This window comes from Molossus molossus, unplaced genomic scaffold (genome assembly GCF_014108415.1).
Source record: "Molossus molossus isolate mMolMol1 unplaced genomic scaffold, mMolMol1.p scaffold_m16_p_17, whole genome shotgun sequence".
In the NCBI taxonomy this organism is placed as follows: Eukaryota; Metazoa; Chordata; class Mammalia; order Chiroptera; family Molossidae; genus Molossus; species Molossus molossus.
The window spans coordinates 6,437,069-6,454,713 of record NW_023425352.1 but is presented as its reverse complement, the minus strand read 5'-3'; the positions used below and the strand labels follow the sequence as shown (position 1 = coordinate 6,454,713).

Sequence of the window (17,645 nt, the reverse complement as noted above, 5' to 3'; positions counted from 1 at the left end):
GACGGGACCGAGCAGCAGGGTGAGCATGGGCAGGGGTCACCTAGCAGCCCCAGCATCACTGTGGCCCCTTGAGGGCGCCAACTGCAGACAGTGGCGGGTTCAGGACAAGTGCAGAGTGCCGTCCAGCTCCCGCCCCACCCTAGCGACCCGTTTGATCTCTGGAGCCCCCCGAAACAGTCTCAGACAACACAAGGGGCTGACAGGCACCTGTTTCTCAAAGCTTCCCAGTTTCAGCTCGCTGTGTGCAAAACGCCCCAGGTTCTCTGTTCAGTCAGCTCACCGTCAGCTCAGCTTTTCAGTTTCTCTACCCCCACCCCCGAAAACACTGCTCCATTTCCCACTTCGTTTTTGCTGAAAATCATAGCAACAATTAGAATACCATTAAACTTACTTTGTAGATTCCATTTTCAAGTTCACGATTGCTTAAAATTTACCTTACCTAAAACCTCAGGGTGATTTTTTCCCCCTTCATTTAAGCACACGTATGCGTGCATTCACACACATATATCTGTATAAATGTTTACTTATGGTAAAACGACTACACAAATCCCTGTGCAGAATAAATCTCTGGTACATAGCTAGAACGATTTCAGCTGCCGCAAGTAAGAATCCAAACAAAAGCTTCAAAAGCACTGCCTGGGAAAATGTTCTCAGGTTATCAGACTTCACGTGCCTCCAGCAAACTCGACGGAGGCGCGCTCACTCCGCCCCGTAAGAACATCACATCTAACTAGGGTACATCTGAGGAATTAGGCTGAGAACTCAACCAAGAAGACAGACACACGCCGCTACCCGTTCTGATATGTGTCAGCAACGGCGTTCACGGACGTGGCTAGCTGTCCACGCACAAGCCTCGTTTTCTGTGCCGTGGGCAGGCAGACAGTTGAAGTTCACAATAAGCTTATTGAAAAATTTACTGCCATTCAGATGTGTTCCTGCTTAGACCTTGCAGCCAGCGCGAGTTCAGAGCTGGTCTGCACGCCTCGTTTTTACTGCCTCTGCCAAGAGCGACGTGACCGCGTGCCAAGACTAACACAGCCTTTTGGAACGGGTGGGGATCACGCACTCGTGTCCTTGCAGTGTGGCCACACGCTGCCTCTGTTTAGATGATGTAAAAATACCGCGCTGGTACAGTCAATAAAACGAGCTGTGATGTAAGTGACAGCTAATCCGGCAGCTCCCTGAAGGAAGCCCCGTGGCGGCCGGTTCTGACCTTGCAGGAAGACGGGGTGGTGAAGAGCAGGCACGGGGAGCTCCTGGAGGGCTGAGGGCTCGTGGAAATAGGCGTCCAGCCAGGCCGCGCACTCCATCAGGGGCTCCACCGTTTCCTCCGGGCTGCCGGGCGGCTCAGCGGGACAGGGGGCCTCGGCGGGGCTGCAACAGAGATAACAGGAGATGAATCAGGCTCGGGGTCCCGCTCCACACATCTGCAAAGCACACAGAAAACACTGCTGTGCCAAAATGGGTCAAGTCTGCAGCTGTTTCATGAGCACGCGTGTCTCAGCTAGCTGTGTGGCCGGCATGGCCACAGCGGGAAGGCGGGCTGGAGGGGGGCGAGGCGGAGACGCCCGGGGGTTGTCTCACCCACGTGTGCACCGTTAGCTTTAAAAAACATGACGTCTTTGAAAACAAGGGGCGATTGCTAGGAAGGGACATCCCGGTACACAGCACTTCGTTTGGGGCTCAGAACACCTGTCGCCAAGCCAGAAGCAGGCTCGCAGGACGGTGATGACGAGCACGGAAGAAATCTGCCGGGCCGTGAGCCTGCCCCTTTGCAGGATGAGCAGGTATTTGCCTCTATGGTCATCGTCATGTCACCGAGTGCTCATCATCAGAAGTGTTTTCCAGAAATGCTATTAAGGTAGTTACACTGCTCCACGCGCCCTGCCCCCCAGCGACAGAAGGGCACAGTCTGGTTTCGGTCACTGTGAGCTCATCCGGGGATTCCCTGGCAGGCTGCCCCGGTGCGCAGATTCTCACTCGACAGCATCTAGTCCCTGTGCAGCTCCTTCCCGGGGTCTGTCCTTTCCGCCACAGAACCGTGACCTTCATGCACTGGGTTTCTATTTGTCCCTGTTCTAAATCTTACTGTTCATTACAGTTGCCAGTCTTTTTATCTCAAGTTTAAATCTACATATTTCCGACTCACTGCTGATGGTCTTGTTCCTCCTAGTTGGGTGCTAACCCTCCGTCCGTGGGATCTGGCGGCCACCCTCCTGGAGCTGACTTCCCGGCGGAGGCTGACTTTCTGGACCTGGGTGCCGCAGGACCGAGAAAACAAGTCTGGTCTCTTTCCTGCCCCAAGGTCCTGGACACACGGCGCAAAGCCTCGCGGCTTTCCAGGCCTGGCGGCCAGAGGCTCCTGGTCTCCTCTCCGGACACCAGAGCTTCTGAGACATTAGGAGGAGGCAGAAAAGCCACCCACGTGCAGTACAAGCAGCTCCTCCCGAAGCCCCCGCCTCCCTTCCCATGTCCTGAGGGCAGGTGTGCTGAGCCTTCCTCTGTGGCGGTCTCTCCTCGTGCGCACGGCCTTGGGGACAGGCTGCCGTCACGTGGCTGCGCCGCCCAGCACAGGGAGGCCATCAGAGCAAATGCACCAGTGTCACTGCCTCCAACCCAGGGGGGACTTCCCTCCGGAAAATCAGGACCCCCTTGAGACCCCCACACTGACCCACCGTGGCCTGCACTGCCTGCAGAACCCAAATGGGGCTGGGGTCAAGGATGGCCATAAAGACCAGTGCTTCCCAGGCCTCGGCTGGTCTTCAGGGCTTGTGGGGTCCACTGTCCCATCACCCACCCAGTCCGGGTTCCTCGGGTGGGGGTGGATACGATGGGAGATGGGCACCTTTGTCCGAGAGGCGGGGCTTCCAGTCACCTCTCCTTCCTCAGCCACCCCCAGGGACACAGGGTGTGCCCGAGCACCCCAAGGCACTGCCCACGCTGGTGGCCGTGTCCTCCACTGCTAAGGGAATTGAAATGTGAGCTGTGTTTCCTAGCGTTTCCCACCCTTAAAAGGATATTTGAAGAATTTTTATGGAAGTAAAATTCATCTTAAATTGATTTTTTATGCTTGTGCTTAAGATCTGAACCTCTGATTTACTCTGTGGTTCTCCTTTTTAACTCTTTCTCTATCAGCATCAGAGTACTATTCATGGGTGAGATGTAATTAAACAGCTTTTATTCTGGGGCCAGGATTTACGATGCTACATTTAAAATGAATGACATTAAACACACACATAAAACCAGATTTTTAAAGCCATGACACAAATTTCCATTTCTACAATAAAATAAAATTTATTCCCTGCCCTGCCCTCTCCTCCAACCTCGCCCGCTCGTCCCTGAGCGCGTGGGGTGTGACCGTCGCCGGGCAGCGCCCCCATCCTGGAGGTCCTTCAGCTTCCCCACGACCGGCCCGGAACCCCAACCGCTACGGGCTCCGTGGCCCACGCTCCTTCAAATCCCACGTCCCCGTCTTCCTGGGGAGCCAAGCGACTCACCTACCACTGACATGCAAACCCTGTGGGCAACTCTGTCGTGTCCAGGGAAGCCCCCGGCCACCGTGGGGCAGTGCACAGACAGAGACATGCGACAACCCCGTCCAGACATTGGCGGGGATCCGCAGAAAGGGGACACCAGGGTCAATCTGCCTGTTCCTGAGACCAACATTGGGATGCTGGGCCCTTTGTCTTTTTCAGTGTGGCAGGGGGGCTGCTGGTGGCTGGGAAAATAACTCGCTTTGTAACGTGACAGCGAAGAGCCCTGGGTACATAAAATCACATCAGGTTTGCTTTCAGGTAACCGTGGGCCGTCCCAGGGACTCTGCTGACCGCCTGTGAAGGAAGCTTCCAGAACGTCAGTGTGTCAGCAAGCCCGTGTGACGTCCCCGGAGCTGTGGCCTGTTCGTGGTGGCCCGGACCCCTCCCTCTCTGGGCTTGCAGAAAGAATGATCCGGTGCCGAACTGCATGCCAGGTCTGTTTGGATGGAAACCTGTCCTTCACCCAAACCAGGGCAAAGGTGGGTGCAATGCTCCCGGGACACGGAACTGTGTCTGACACAGCGGCGAGGCCAACTGGGACGTGTCGACGGAGACACACGACGCCCCAGCACGCGGTGTCCAGGGCGGGGCTGTCCCTCCCACCCGCAGGCAGCTTCCTTCCAGGGCACTGGTGTGAACATGGAGGGGCGGCCTCACACCCGGGAAGCAGGGACCCGGTGACCGAGCCGCACGCCACATGGGGAGCCCTGTCCAGCTCCCATGGCCCTCCTGCTGGGCGCTGCGAGGTCAGGGAGGTCAGTGGTGGCCGGGCTCTCTGCTGCCGGTGACACAGAGCCGGGAAGGCACAGGGGAGCTGTGCACGCCTGGCACGACACGAGGGAGCTAGGGGGCTCCCAGTGCGCCGGCTTCTGGTCCCTTCCCACGTCACATGTGCTCCGTGCTTGAAGCCCAACCTGCATGGCGGCAGATTGGGGTATTCAGATTTTAGGGCGCCTCAAGATTTCACTGGCGTGCAAGAATCACTAAGCCCTCATTTCTAAAAGAATTCTACTCTCCAAAGGCAGGAAAATGCCCTGAACTTGGCTTAAGTCCCATTTGACGTAAGAAAACAGGCCCGAGGTGCTATGTTCTCGCTCACAGCTGAGTGTCAGAGGAGAGTGCTCACTTCAAACGCCTCTCTTCTGACCCTGGCACTTCTCCATCCCCTCTCTCTTTGCAGGACGAGATGGAATCCTATGGTTTGGGCACGTCAGCTGGTTCAAGAAAAGAGTCCCAAAGACGCGCATTCTTCGGATTGAGTCTGGAATTAGGGAGCTGGCCAGGATGCAGCCTGCAGGAAGGCTGGGGGGTCAGTCTGCATGGACCCACCTGGACACTCAGGCACAGTTACTGGGAAGAAGAGCCCGGAGTCTTGCTTTGTGTGGCATCTCAGACCCCCTTCAGGTGACACCTTCCAGGAGGACAGGTGAGCAGAATCGCCTTCTCTGGCTTCTGGGACGTGGCAGGGGGTGGGGGGCGTCTCTGTCTGTGTCTGCATGTCCCTGTACCTTCCTGCTGAAGCTCTGATGCTTTTCTTCCCATGGTAGAACTGGAGATAAGAAATAAACGATGCTACCTGCTAGCAATGAAGATCTTTTTTAAATGAAGAAGTTGCCATCCAGCTTTTAAACTCCATATTCCAACCCAATCTAGGTTTGACCCCTACTCAAGCATTGATCGAGGGCCCATCCTGCCCATGGTTACTGGCGTGCGTATCAACTCGGGGTCTGCATTCCAACCAGAGACAGGGTGAAACAAAGTATCCACAACCCTCTCCAACTTTCACGGGTGCCCCGTGAGCCCCTCGCCCACGGTTAGCTCTCGCATGCCCGCTGATGAATAAACAACAGCAGTGACGGCTGTGACGCTGCCTGGTGGCCAGCAGCTGTTTGGACAGTATCACCACCATGAGGGTGTGACCGCTTATGCAATTACTTGGATAGTCCAGAGCTGGATTAGGACATCGAGTAGGAAGAGGAAAAACTGTAGTGTTGATGCTGGAATTAGGTGACATGATCTCAAACAACAGAACTGAGTCAAAGATGAGCAACAACAGGCACGCCGACAAGTTCCTGGAGGGACAGGACAGCTCCCTGCTGAGGACAATGGAGGTGGTGGGGTTCACTGCGCATCGGCCGCTGTTCGCAACGCTCTGTGGGTGGGCTCACCGTGTCCCCCCACAACCCTGAGAACAACATGTGAAGGAAGAGGGAGAAATTATAAATGCATTGGAAAGCAGAAGCAGCAGCGTTAAGTGTATACAGAAGGATGAGTATAATTTGTATGTGTAAACGCACTGGCACTCTCTAGGACAAGAGCTCCGGCTCCTCGTCACGCTGGAGTTTACGGACTGACTCGCACGTCTGGCTTTACTACCTGTTTTCAAAGGTGCGTTCTCTGCAAGAGGAAGAGACTTCTGTCACAAAGGGAGGGGAGGAAGGGAGGAACTCCGCCCATTCCCAGGTCAGAGACAAGTCCACAGGAAGGCGAGCTGGAGGTGACGGCGAGTCCAGCAGACCCTCGGCGCTCAGGGTGACTGGCAGCCAAGGGGACAGGAGTCCTGCTCCACGCCTTGATGCGTTTCATCTCACAACCAGAGCCCTCAAATTAATTCCACATCTTCGATCCCATCAGGGGTCACCAGTGGTTCACGGCTCAACGTCAACAACAGGAGGAAGAGGAGGCAGCTCAAACCCGAACTGCGCCCCCATCACTCCCTCTCTGGGTGGTCGTAGGTATGTTGCTTAAAACGGATGGCAGCTTTTAATAGGCATCCTAAGACCTTCACATTTGGGCCTCAAATTAATGTCAGAACCTCAACAAGACCACAGAGCCATTTACTGTACTATTTTAAAACACCCATCAAAAACACAAAAGACATTTTTATGTAAATTTTCAACTCCTCCCCATGTAAGCTTTATCATCTGAATTGTGTATTTTTTCATTAAAAAAAAATAATTGATTCTTAAAAATACATCAGCAACAATAAAATATTTTTAAAAGACAATTTAAATAGTAAACTTGGCAGACTAGGATGCCTTAAAAAAGCCTATTTGCTTTCTCCCTTAAGTGTTCAAATTATTAAAAGAAAAACTGTATTTTAGCAACACTTTAGCATATCATTAAAAATCTCTACTATTTGACAGATGAAGATAAAAACACCCCAAAACTATAGATGAATTATCAAGTCCCTAATGATTGCAAAACAATTACAGGATGCAGGGCAATCTAGTTAAATTTTATTCAAAACCTTACTACACTTGTGTTTTCTTTTATTTTTCTATCAAGAAACCCATGAGGCTTAAGCACAATTCATTATGTATGAGACCCCACTTGCAGTGCCTGACTGTTGATTAATAGCAAAGTTTGCTGTATGTACATTCGCAACATTAGATGCATACAATATGCTAACTTATTCTTTCACTGAAACTAATTATTTACAAAAATGACTACTTGAGACTACAATTTATTAAATGCATGCATCCAGTCTCAGCTCGGCCCCCAAAGACAGCCTGGAATGAAGACCTTTTACTCGATGTGACAACTTGTGGAAACGCAGTTATTAATATTGTAAACGTGGCAAATAAAGAGTTCAAACAGCCTTGTGTCCACACTGCTGCTCTCCGCCACCAAAGCAGTGAACAAAGACGCTTTTTCATGTTCCCCACACACATGTGAGACGTATTCCTCTCTCCCGGCTTAATTTAGCTTCTTATAAATAAAATGCTTAGACATTCGGAATGAGATAGCCTAAAAAAGAAAGAGCAAACGTAAAAGAGGAATAAAAATGGCTGCTTACGTAGATTTACTAAAATTCTGTCAATAACTAGCTCATTTCTTGAGAAATGTCTGTAGAAATAAAACTTTTCAGGAATCATTCCATCACTCTCACCCAATGATTGGTCTTCTCACAAGAGTACTTTCCCCGCATGGGATCTCTGGTGTTAGGTAACTTGGCACAATTCAACAATTCTCTTCCCCACTCCCAGAATAAAAGGGTCAGATTAGGAATCAGTTTATAAACAAGAACTACAGAGGGTTCCTAGTGGATGGAGATTTCAAATAGGGCATCTGGTCAACCACGAGTCTCTTCCAGGCTATCTCTACAATGCACATAGCCCAACGTGGCAGCCACCTGCTCTGAGCATCCGCCTCCCCAGTCTGCAGCTGCCCCTTCTCATGCCCTCGGAGCCTTTGTGTGCCCTTGCTCTGTGCTGCTGGGGGTGTGCCACTGCAGGCTTGGGGCGGGGGTGGGTGGCACAGAGAGGGAGACCCCTTCCTTCACATGCCAAGTTCAGGAGAATCATTGTCTGTGCCCCATAGGCAGGAAGACTGTGCAGAAGGTCATCACATGCTACCCATTTCCCTGTGCCCTTCAAGTTTTGCAAGGACATCTGAGGAAAAAGAGGACATGGGTTCAAACAAGGGCCTGTTCTGGGACATTCAATTTTAGGGATGTAGAAGAACTGAAATGTCAGAGGGGGGGGGAGAGGGAGGGGCAGGCTTTGCTTTCTAAGATAAACAAAAGCGGTCAGAGAACAAGCACACAGAAGGAGGAGATCTCCGGCATGCAGTCAAGGCGGGCGAAAGGTGGTTGGTTTCCTAGCACCCAATTTAATATCCTGACTCGCTCAATAACATAGCCAAGGTCAGTCACAGGCAAGGCAACTGACTACAAAGTCCCACTTGAAAGTCTCACTGTCACACCTCCATGACACAACATGGCAAGTTGGAAAGGTGGAGTCCAATGAATAACACAGAGGCTCAACTGTATGGAAACCACCCAAGGTAAACCTTGTACACAATCTCATAGCTGCTATTTACGGAGTGCCTAAGATGTATCTGGCTTATAACTGAAAAACTGTTCTATATTTATGCCTCCCAATACCCCTTGAGGGAGGTGGTCTATGTTCTAGAAGCGGCCCAGAGGTTACAGGACAGCAATTCACCAATGCATAGGGGTGACCAGGGTCTGCACTGAAGTCTGACCCAAAGGCTTTCTTCTCTGGACAATCTCCCTGAAACAGAAGTCCCCTTCCTCATCTTTACGTAGAAACAAACGGTCAGCCCTTATCAGGAAAGGTCTGTATGCTCACATGCTCTATTTTATTTTTTTAATCCTCATCCAAGGAACTATTTTTATTGATTTTTAGAGGTAGGGGGAGAGAGAGAGAGAAAGGAGAGAGAGAGAAAGAGAGAAACACTGATGTGAAAGAGAAACATCGATCGACTGCCTCCCGTATACACCCCAACCTGGGATCGAACCCACAACCTAGGTATGTGCTCTGACCGGACTTGAACCTGCAACCTTTTTGGTGTATGGGACCATCACTCCAACCAACCGAGCCACCCAGCCAGGGCACACGCTCAATTCTTGATAGCGTATGTGCTACAGAGCGGTTAGGTTTATTCTTTCACGTTTAGGTGACTTCCGTAAACTTGCCCCTAACACTCAGGACCCCTGCCTTCCTCTACTAAGACAACAGAATCTAAGCATCAAATCTAGCTCCGTTACATTCCAGAAGTTTCCAAAAAGGGAAATGAGGTGCCCACACTATAGGGTTTAGCCTCGTAGCGAGCAGCCCCATGGACATCACTGCCCCACACCCTTCGCGGGAGGCCATGTGACATTTAAATGTCGCAATAGCCAGTCCACACGACACAGTGTTCCTTTACCCAGCTGGGAGGCCTCGGTCTTGGGATGTCCCAGGCCCATCCTCGTCCCCATCTTCAACCCTCCGGGGCAAAGCCTGAGTGATCACAGGCAGGGCACCGTCCAGGTGGCTCGGTCACCCAGCAGAGCGGGTCCTGTGGGTCCTGTGCTAAGGCAGGGGTGGGCTCCCCACGAAGGCTGCTCTGGGATCTGAACGAAGAGCCACACGATGTCACCAAGCTGGGTCCCACCTGCCACAGGCACAGAGCTCGGCGGGTGGACGTGCTGACGAGCTGCACGGGTGCTAACGGGCCCCACGGCGTGTGCACTGAGAACACCTGCATTTCAGATCGCACGTTCCCGAAAAACAACTGGCCGACCGCCATTCCCTGGGGGAGGAAGGCCACAGAGCCGTTCTCAGCAGTGAAAGCGACATCCCCGGCCCCTCCAGGTTCGGCAGCAGACCGTCGAGTGACCGGGGCATGGGTGTCACTTCCAGGACCGCTTCCTTGCACAGGACCCTGCGGTCAACGTCTGAAGGGTTTCAGATGGGAAGGTACAGAGTTTGGTGGCTTTCCTTCCTGCTGTCCCATTGCTGCTCCTGATGCGAGGCCGTCAATCACGTAAGAGAAACAGGAAAACAGCATGGAATAGCAAGTGCCTGAGCCTCGTCTCGTGCGAGGCCTGCAGACAGGTGGATGGAACGCTGGGGACCGCAGGTTCTCTGAAGGCCACGTGTCTGGCCCTCCCTCATTTCTCCTTGAGGTTTCGTGGCTTTCCGAGAGGAGCACTTAACAGAGGAGGAAGAGGGGTAGATCCCAGCGGGGAGAATCCCCTCAACCACCCCCTCTGACACACGGCAGGGTCCTCCTGCAGACGCAGCACCCGATGGACACTGCAGACCACCCGGAGGAACTCCCCTCGGGGAAGTGGGCCACACACGCCCCTCCACGCCCACTGGAAGTGCCGGATGTGGGCTGAGCCAAGGGGCAGGGGACACAGGCCTGCCTGAGCCAGGGGCGCCTGCCTCTCCTCACAGTCAGGTCGTCTCCTGTGACGAGCAGTTTCTCACTTGCCGTCTGCAAGAAGGGACGTTTGGCCTTCTCTGAGCCCACACAGTGAGAAACAGCATCGTGGTACCAGCAGGGCTAAAACACACCCGCCCCTAACGTAGTTTTGACACCGATCTCTGCACGGCGTCGAGACCACTTTCCGAAGATGCGATCCAGAAAAAAAAAAAACTACTTTTCATCTTAGCAAGGGAATCTATCCTAATTCCAATGTTAAAATAATAACGATTTTCTGAAGACACGGCCTCTTTTCTTTCTAAAGGCATGTAATACATGAGGACTGACCCCATTAACTTGTATACGGGGCTCATTAATAAATAATCCTGCCACTAAATTACCTGTCTCGTAAATTGGTTTGTACAGTTCTAAATAAATAATAGATACTCCCTATTATCAAACACGTGCAGTTTTTAAAGAAAAGCACAGCTCATGACATAAGACAATCGGCGGCTCCGCCAGGACTCTCGGCGGCTCCCCAGAAAGCCTGGCTCTTGTCGCAGCTGGAGCACGTTAGCCGGCGAGCGTAGCTGAAAACACGGCGTTTAATATCAGACAAGTATATTGACTATACATTAGTGGCCAAAAAAATCTTAAGCAACTATTAAATGGACAGTTAATGTAACTATTTTAAAACACTGAGGTCATATTTAATTTTGAATTGAAACTCTTAAAATGTGCTTCTGGCAAGGACGTGGCGCAATAAAACAACGCTGACTACAGAACAAAACTGAAACGTTATTAAAATAAATCTTTTTTCCAGAGTCCTGATATTTGCGAGAAGTGGATTACAAGCAGCAGAAACGTTTGTGGTTCTTCAACAAGTACCGTCACGGGCAGTGCAAGTCGAACTTTTCAATCCCAAGGATGATGTCACCCGGAACACCAGCAAGGTGCCACGCCTGCGTCCCCCCCCCCCCCCCCCCAGGAGCTGGCTGATCTCCCGGCATCTCCTCTTCCATCCAGGGCGCTCAGAAGAGAAGTAGCAACGCCCTGAGGTCTTCCCATCGCAAGTCTACCAGCAAGGAACCCAATTACTTCAATGGGTTGCACGCGTGGGGGGTGGCGGGGTGGGGAGGTGTCTAACAAGAATGAGCAGTGGTAGGGAAGGGAGGAGGAGGAGCTCGGACAGGGTAGAAAACATTTAGCAGCAAAGCTAGCCTATTAAAATTCCCTTTAGGAAGCACCGACTTCTACTCAGAGCAGGTTGGAAAGTCTAATTTTACAGGCTTTCTCCTCCCCTGAATCAATACAGCCCTCTGGGAAGTGACCTGCTGGGCCGTCAGCCCCCTGCCTGGACCTGGCTCACAGCCCCCCTGGGGGGAGAGAGAAGGGGCTTGTCACAGGGTTTCCCAGCAAAAACAGTGAGGCATTTATTTACAAGGGTCCTCTCTGACAGCAAGGACAAGGGAGAGGCCCACAGGCCAGCCCTGAGCCAGCAGGCAGGACTTCTGAGACCCTCAGCCTAGCTTTGACCCCTGGACCCCGAGCTTGAGAAGGGCAGAGGGTGAGGAAGACAGAGACGCCCACATGTCTGCTGGCGCTTGGAGGTGCCCTGTCAGCCCACCCTGTCCCTGTGCCCACGCAGGGTCACCCAGTCCCCCGGTGCAGGCCTCTGGGCCACTGAACTCTGCCGACAATGACCATGAGGGACCGCTAATGCTCCGGAGTCTCTCTTTGCTGGTCCCAAACTTCCGGCCCCTCCCCTGACCGGGCCTTCCTGGAGCTTACACGTCCTTCGCCACTGTGCCCACAGAGGCCCGAAGGCCCCCAGAGCTAGCCCCATTCCGACCTCACTTCTCTTTCGCTTCGACCTGAGGTTCAGGCTGAGCAATTCTGGGATCCTTAAAGAAAAGGATTCTCAGATGCTCCAGAAAATTCTCCTTTGAGAAGCAACTCATAAAAGGGAGCTCGTCCATAAGATGTACGAAAACATCTTTCAGCGGTCAGGGTGTATCCCAGAAGCAGCGTTTTACCTGTACGAACAGGGAGAGGTCTATTCAAAGATCTCCACTGCAACGAAAACACACATTTCAACATCCCGGAGAACTCAGACATGCCTGGAAAGAGGCCTCCGCCCGGGGAGCGAGGTCAAGGGCAGGGCTGTGTCTGTGTGCCCGCCTGTCCCCCCATCTGCTTGTCCCAGGTCTGTGGACACGAACTGAGAGACCACAGGACAGGTGCAGGCACAGAGATCATCCGAAACCTGAACCCTAGGCGGCCGCGCCTGCCGCCCACGTGACGTGCTGCACTGGGAACACGTCTATTCCGGGTGGTGGAGGTCCGGGCGGACTCTCATCAGAGTGCCCGGCTGCCCGTCCGTGCGCCAGGAGATCTGGGAACCCCCGCTCTCTCGGAAGACCCTGTCCCCACTTACTCTCGAGGCCGCTTGCCGGCTTGTCCCTCCCGGGCCATCGTCACGCACGGAAGGTAACTGGGTTTCTTCCTCCTCTGTCCACTGCGGCCCGAGCTCTGGCCCGGACCCTGGCTCGCGCTGGGTGGGTCCCCTAGCTGCTGCCCACATTCTCCTCGCTAAGAGCTATGCAGCATTTTAAACTAACACTCTGCTCGGCTCACACCTGTCCCCACACAGGACTGTCAAGATTTCCCAGCCCACCACCTGCTTTTATAAATAAAGTTTTATTGGAACACAGCCACGGCCACCCGTTCCCATGTACAACAGGAAGGCCGAGCAGCTGGCGCAGAGCAGGCCCAGCCCACAAAGCCCAGGATGGCTACTGCCCGGCCCTGTGGGCCCTGGCGAGGCAGACCCTGCCTGGAGCTGTCCTGAGCTGTCCTCCTCCCGCCTGCGTCCGTCCAGCCTCCCCACGGTCCTTCCATTCCCTGTCACGCCACACCGGTCCTCCCCCTGCAATGTCCCCAGATCCAAACCCTCCAAATCCAAACCGCCCTCTAGGTTAGTGTCACCCCTTTAAGTTCTATTTCCAGCCACCACGGCCCCCATCTGCCTCCGGGGCCGAGACCGAGGCACCTGGTTTGGGGGTGCTGACCTCCCCGAGGTCACACCTACTGCCTCGTGCAGGACGGCTCCTCCTCCGGCCTCTCTTCATGTCACCCCATTGGCTGAGGCGCATGGACTCGAGGCAGCTTTGGGTGTCACAAGACTGCACTGCAGGTGACAGTCTGCTGCCCTCAGGCTCCCACCAGCCACCTGCTCTGAACGGCCACCTGGATGCTGGTCACTACGTCCGACTCAACGCACAAGGTCAAACGCAGCTTTCTCCCCGAGCCAGGAACACCTCCTCTTCTCCCCACTGCTGTTAACAGCAGCACCGGGTTCTCCTTTCTCCTACCCCCTGTTTGAAGCCCCCGGTCGGTGACACCCCTAGTCTCCTTTCCCTCTGCTGCGGGGGCACACGGGTCCCGCCTGCAGCCTGGACCACGGCCAGGCCCTCCCTGGTCTCCCCACACCTGCTCCCGCCCGGAGAGCCTGCCCAAACCAGGTGATCTTCCCGAGACCCTGCCCGGTCCAAGTCGCCACCCCGCTCATGTCTCTCCCGAATCCTCCCCGTATACACAGAACCAAATCCAAGCTCTGCACCTGGCCTGAGTCACAGCCCCTGCACTCCAACCTCGACTCAGGCTCCCCTGGAGGACCCTGAGCTCCTCCCAGAGCTGCGGCCCTTCCCACCGGGGCCTCCTCTGCAGCTCTGCCTGGAGTGTGCCTGGCACCTCCCGGCCCTGCTGGCGTCCGCGAGCGGCCCGACCCCCGACACCTGGCGTCACAGCAGCCGGCACCTCGGAGCGTGGCGAAGCGCGCATCACTTGGGTGAGCTGGTAATGAGCGGGTGAAGATTTCAGGATGAAGGAAAGGGGGCACAGGGGTGTTCCTGAAGGCAGCTAAACGTGAGTGAGGATTTCCTTTCAGAGTAAAACGGTGATACAGTCTGCTATGGAGCTCAGTGTCTTCCATTGACTTCTTCATGCATTTCCTAAAAGACACGACAACCGGACTCCACTCCAACTGGTTAAGACACACACCTACCCATGCTTCTCCTGCTTGTCTGTCTTGATCAGACTCAAAACATCTAAGAAAGGAGTTTTGTGAAGTAGCCCCAAGGCACCAAAGGGGAGTTTCCTGTTTTCAGGCTTCTGGTCCCACCCACAGCCCAAGGTTCAGAGACTTTCATGGGTTCAAGACCTCACTGGATGAGCTCACAACCTTCCCAGGGACTCGACTCGACTGTTTCTCCATCCACGTGCTAGAGATCGACCAAGTCAAAGGAAATATCGTGCAGTGTCAGACTTACCGGAGCCTGTCATCCCGCCCTCGCTGGCTCCGGGGCACTGGTGGGCGGGCACAGACCTCGCTGGGAGGCCAAGGACCTGAAGCCCCGCAGCACGAGACGGTGACGAGCAAACCTGCCACCTCCCAGCCTGACCGAAAGCGCGGACAAGAACCTTCTCAGTCCTTCCAACAGACCGGCCCTCTGCCTGGTGTGCAGTGTTCAAGGGCTGGGAAGGCGCTCGGGCAGACAGACACACACACGGCAGGGAACAGGACGGAGGCTGGCGCAGCAATGCCCACCCCGCCACCGCGACCTTCTTCTGTCCACGTTTCCGAGGACGGACACAGGTCAGAATGGAAAACGAGCCCCCAACTCTTCACCACCTTCTGGTCCTCCCGTTGGTCCCAGGTCCACCTCACCTCTCATTTATTAAAAATCCAACATCTTCCTGCTAATGACCACCTGGGTGACTCGAGACATTAGGCCCCATTTCCAAGACCAAGCCAGCAACTCCTGCAGCTCTGAGGGCCAGGGCGGGCGCCTAGGCTCGGAAAACCGCCCGCCTACGCTCTTCATTAGCTATTTTATAGGGCAACCGTGGAATAAAATAGGTACAGCAGGAACGGTTGACACTGTTGAACATTTTAGGAAACAAAGGATAAAAATGTTTTTTACCTAAAAGAACGAAAAACTATGCAATACCTGACCACTGCATTTCTGAATTTCAAGGAAAAGTAGGGTGTTCCTCCGCCTGACCCTCAAGGCAGCCCTGGCTCCTCCAACACTGGGCGTGGGCAGGTGTCCTCCTGGTTGTGCTCCTGGGGATGGTGTCAATACCCTTTAGGCGGAAGAACTTGCCGAGCGTCTGCTGTGACCTCACCGGTTGCTACGGGGATGGGAGGAGGAACACGCTGGAGGCCAGCCTGCAGCAGCCCACAACTTCCTCACCAGCTTTGGCGGGGAGGCCGCAGCCTCAGACAGCGACTTGTGTACTGGTGCTTTAGTGCTGGGGCAGGTGCTGAGAGACCCGCCGGCTCTGCCCAGACCCCTGGTACCGAAGGTGCGGCATCAGCTCGGCCGCCAGAGAGCGAGCCCTTTGTCACTTCTCCCTCGGTCCCGCTGGACCACCCATCAAACTCACGCCTCGGTTTCCTGAACGACCGCGGGCCGTGGGACCTCACGTGATCAGGCGGAGAGAAAACATCTCCCAGGGCAGAGTTCCTGAACTTAATAACAAAGACAAGGCCTGCCACCGCCTTTCCCTCGTTCATGTAGAATTATCCTGCAGGCCCACCCCGATACCTGGGAAGCCGGTTTCGAGTTGGAGGTCCTGGGGACACGCGGACTCGGTTTACGAGCAGCGTATGAAGAACCTTCCTTTTAGAAGGACGTGCTCGTGCCCACTAATCCACCAGCCCCGTGGCTCCCAGCCCGTTCCCGCTGCTTCGGACAGTGAGTCAGAAAAGCCACCGATCTCCTCGGAAGAGACTTAAACAAACTTCTGAAGCCAGTGGACTCGCTTTCTTTACGACTGACATTCACCAGGGGCACGGACTAGGTGACGGAGGGCTGTCACCTGCGTCCGCCACTGTGCACTGGCTTCAGCTTAAGAACGACCATGGGCAAGGGGAAGAAAAGGTTTGCTGGCCAATCCTCAGACCTAGGGAATAATTAAACAGTGTGAGGCAGAAATTAGAAAGGACTGGAAACGCGTCTTCGATCACTTCCTTGCAAGCACGGGGCCGAGATCCCACAGGCACACGACCATCACAAGGTGCAGGTGCCCCACCTTCCGCGAACGCCCTCGCTCTTCTCAAAAGCTAGAGAGAGAGGCTGATGGTTCCTTCCTTAGACCTCGTGTGATGATGAGGTATTATTTGAAATTCACTGCTGTGCAAACGTCTAGTATTAACCCCCTCACGCATGGCACGAGCTACTTAATGAATTCCCGCGTTGTTGCCTCTGCTCCTGAAGGCACAGCTAGTTGGATGGGGAAGGGTCCCCGAGGGAGGAGCCCGCGCAGAAAGGGCCAGGACCCGCCACCTGGGCTCGGTGGTCCCGCAGGACACAGGGAAGTGGGCGGGGAGATCAGAGGCGGAGGCGCTGGATGGCTCTGGGGCAAGTCTTGTCTTCCTCCCAACAGCACGGGAATGTGTGTGTGCAGGTGTCCAGCAGGGAGGAATCGGACAGGGGTGGCCCTTCAAGAGCTTCTGGCTGCCGGAACCCAGCAGGTGGCCCACGGTTGGTCAGTAAGCTTCACAGACACCAGATTTTGTACCTGAGCTCAGTGACCAACGCAGCAGTCAGTCCCCTTCGAGCCATGACACATTCCTACGAAACAGTCTCGCTAAAACAGTCTCGTCAGCCTGGGCAGGTTTGATCTCTACGGCATACCTGCGTATGTCTCCGACTTTCCATCTATCACCTGCTTCTGATTTAGATGACCGACGACGCTGGCTGACTCCTCACCGACTGACCTAGGCCCCTTCCACGCTTACCAGGATAGGCACCCTAAGGCTGTCCCACGGAAAATGTCCTCAGCGGCTCAGGAGGGCCACAGGACGCTAGCTTCATGCTCCAGACGCAAATCCCCGGGCAACGCCTGGTCACGCCAGCCACCGGGAGAAACTGCACCAGGATTCCTGAGTAACACTCGCTGTGGATGGTAAGGAGACTGTTTACAAATCCACGCGAGAAACATACGCATTCCCACCACCTGCACAGACTGGATACTTCCTCCTGGCTGGTGGTGCTCAATGGAGAACAGTCGACTGTGGTGAAGACCGGCCCCCTGACCAAGGTGGACAAGGACAGAGTGATGCCGCGTGGGGCTCCCCCAGTCTCCCTCGAACACCCCAGCAGGCGGTGCCTCTTTCACCCTGAAGCCTCCACCCTGAGTCTTGGTATTTTCTGTTGACTAGGATCGTTACCACTTGCACCATCACCTGCTTTTATTCATAGATTTAATGAGATGTTTTAAGAAAGAAATGAGATTTGAATACACGCAGATGTCCTCTGAAGGGTGTCCCGATGAGGTGAGGATTAGATCTGCAGGGACAGAAAGCTGACCGACCAGCAAATGTCCCCCTGGCCTGAGACCTCAGTGAGCCAGGACCACCCCTGTGTCTGCTCCTCGTAC

At 54.2% G+C, this 17,645-nt stretch overlaps 1 protein-coding gene across 1 annotated transcript in view; it reads right to left on the bottom strand.

Annotated features, from left to right (window-relative positions):
* Window positions 1-17,645, bottom strand: part of MGMT (O-6-methylguanine-DNA methyltransferase) — a 224,784-nt gene that overhangs the window by 32,745 nt on the left and 174,394 nt on the right. The window contains exon 3 of the mRNA XM_036265402.1: window positions 1,214-1,374. Coding sequence (XP_036121295.1) covers window positions 1,214-1,374 — 161 coding nt within the window. The remainder of the gene's footprint in view (window positions 1-1,213; window positions 1,375-17,645) is intronic.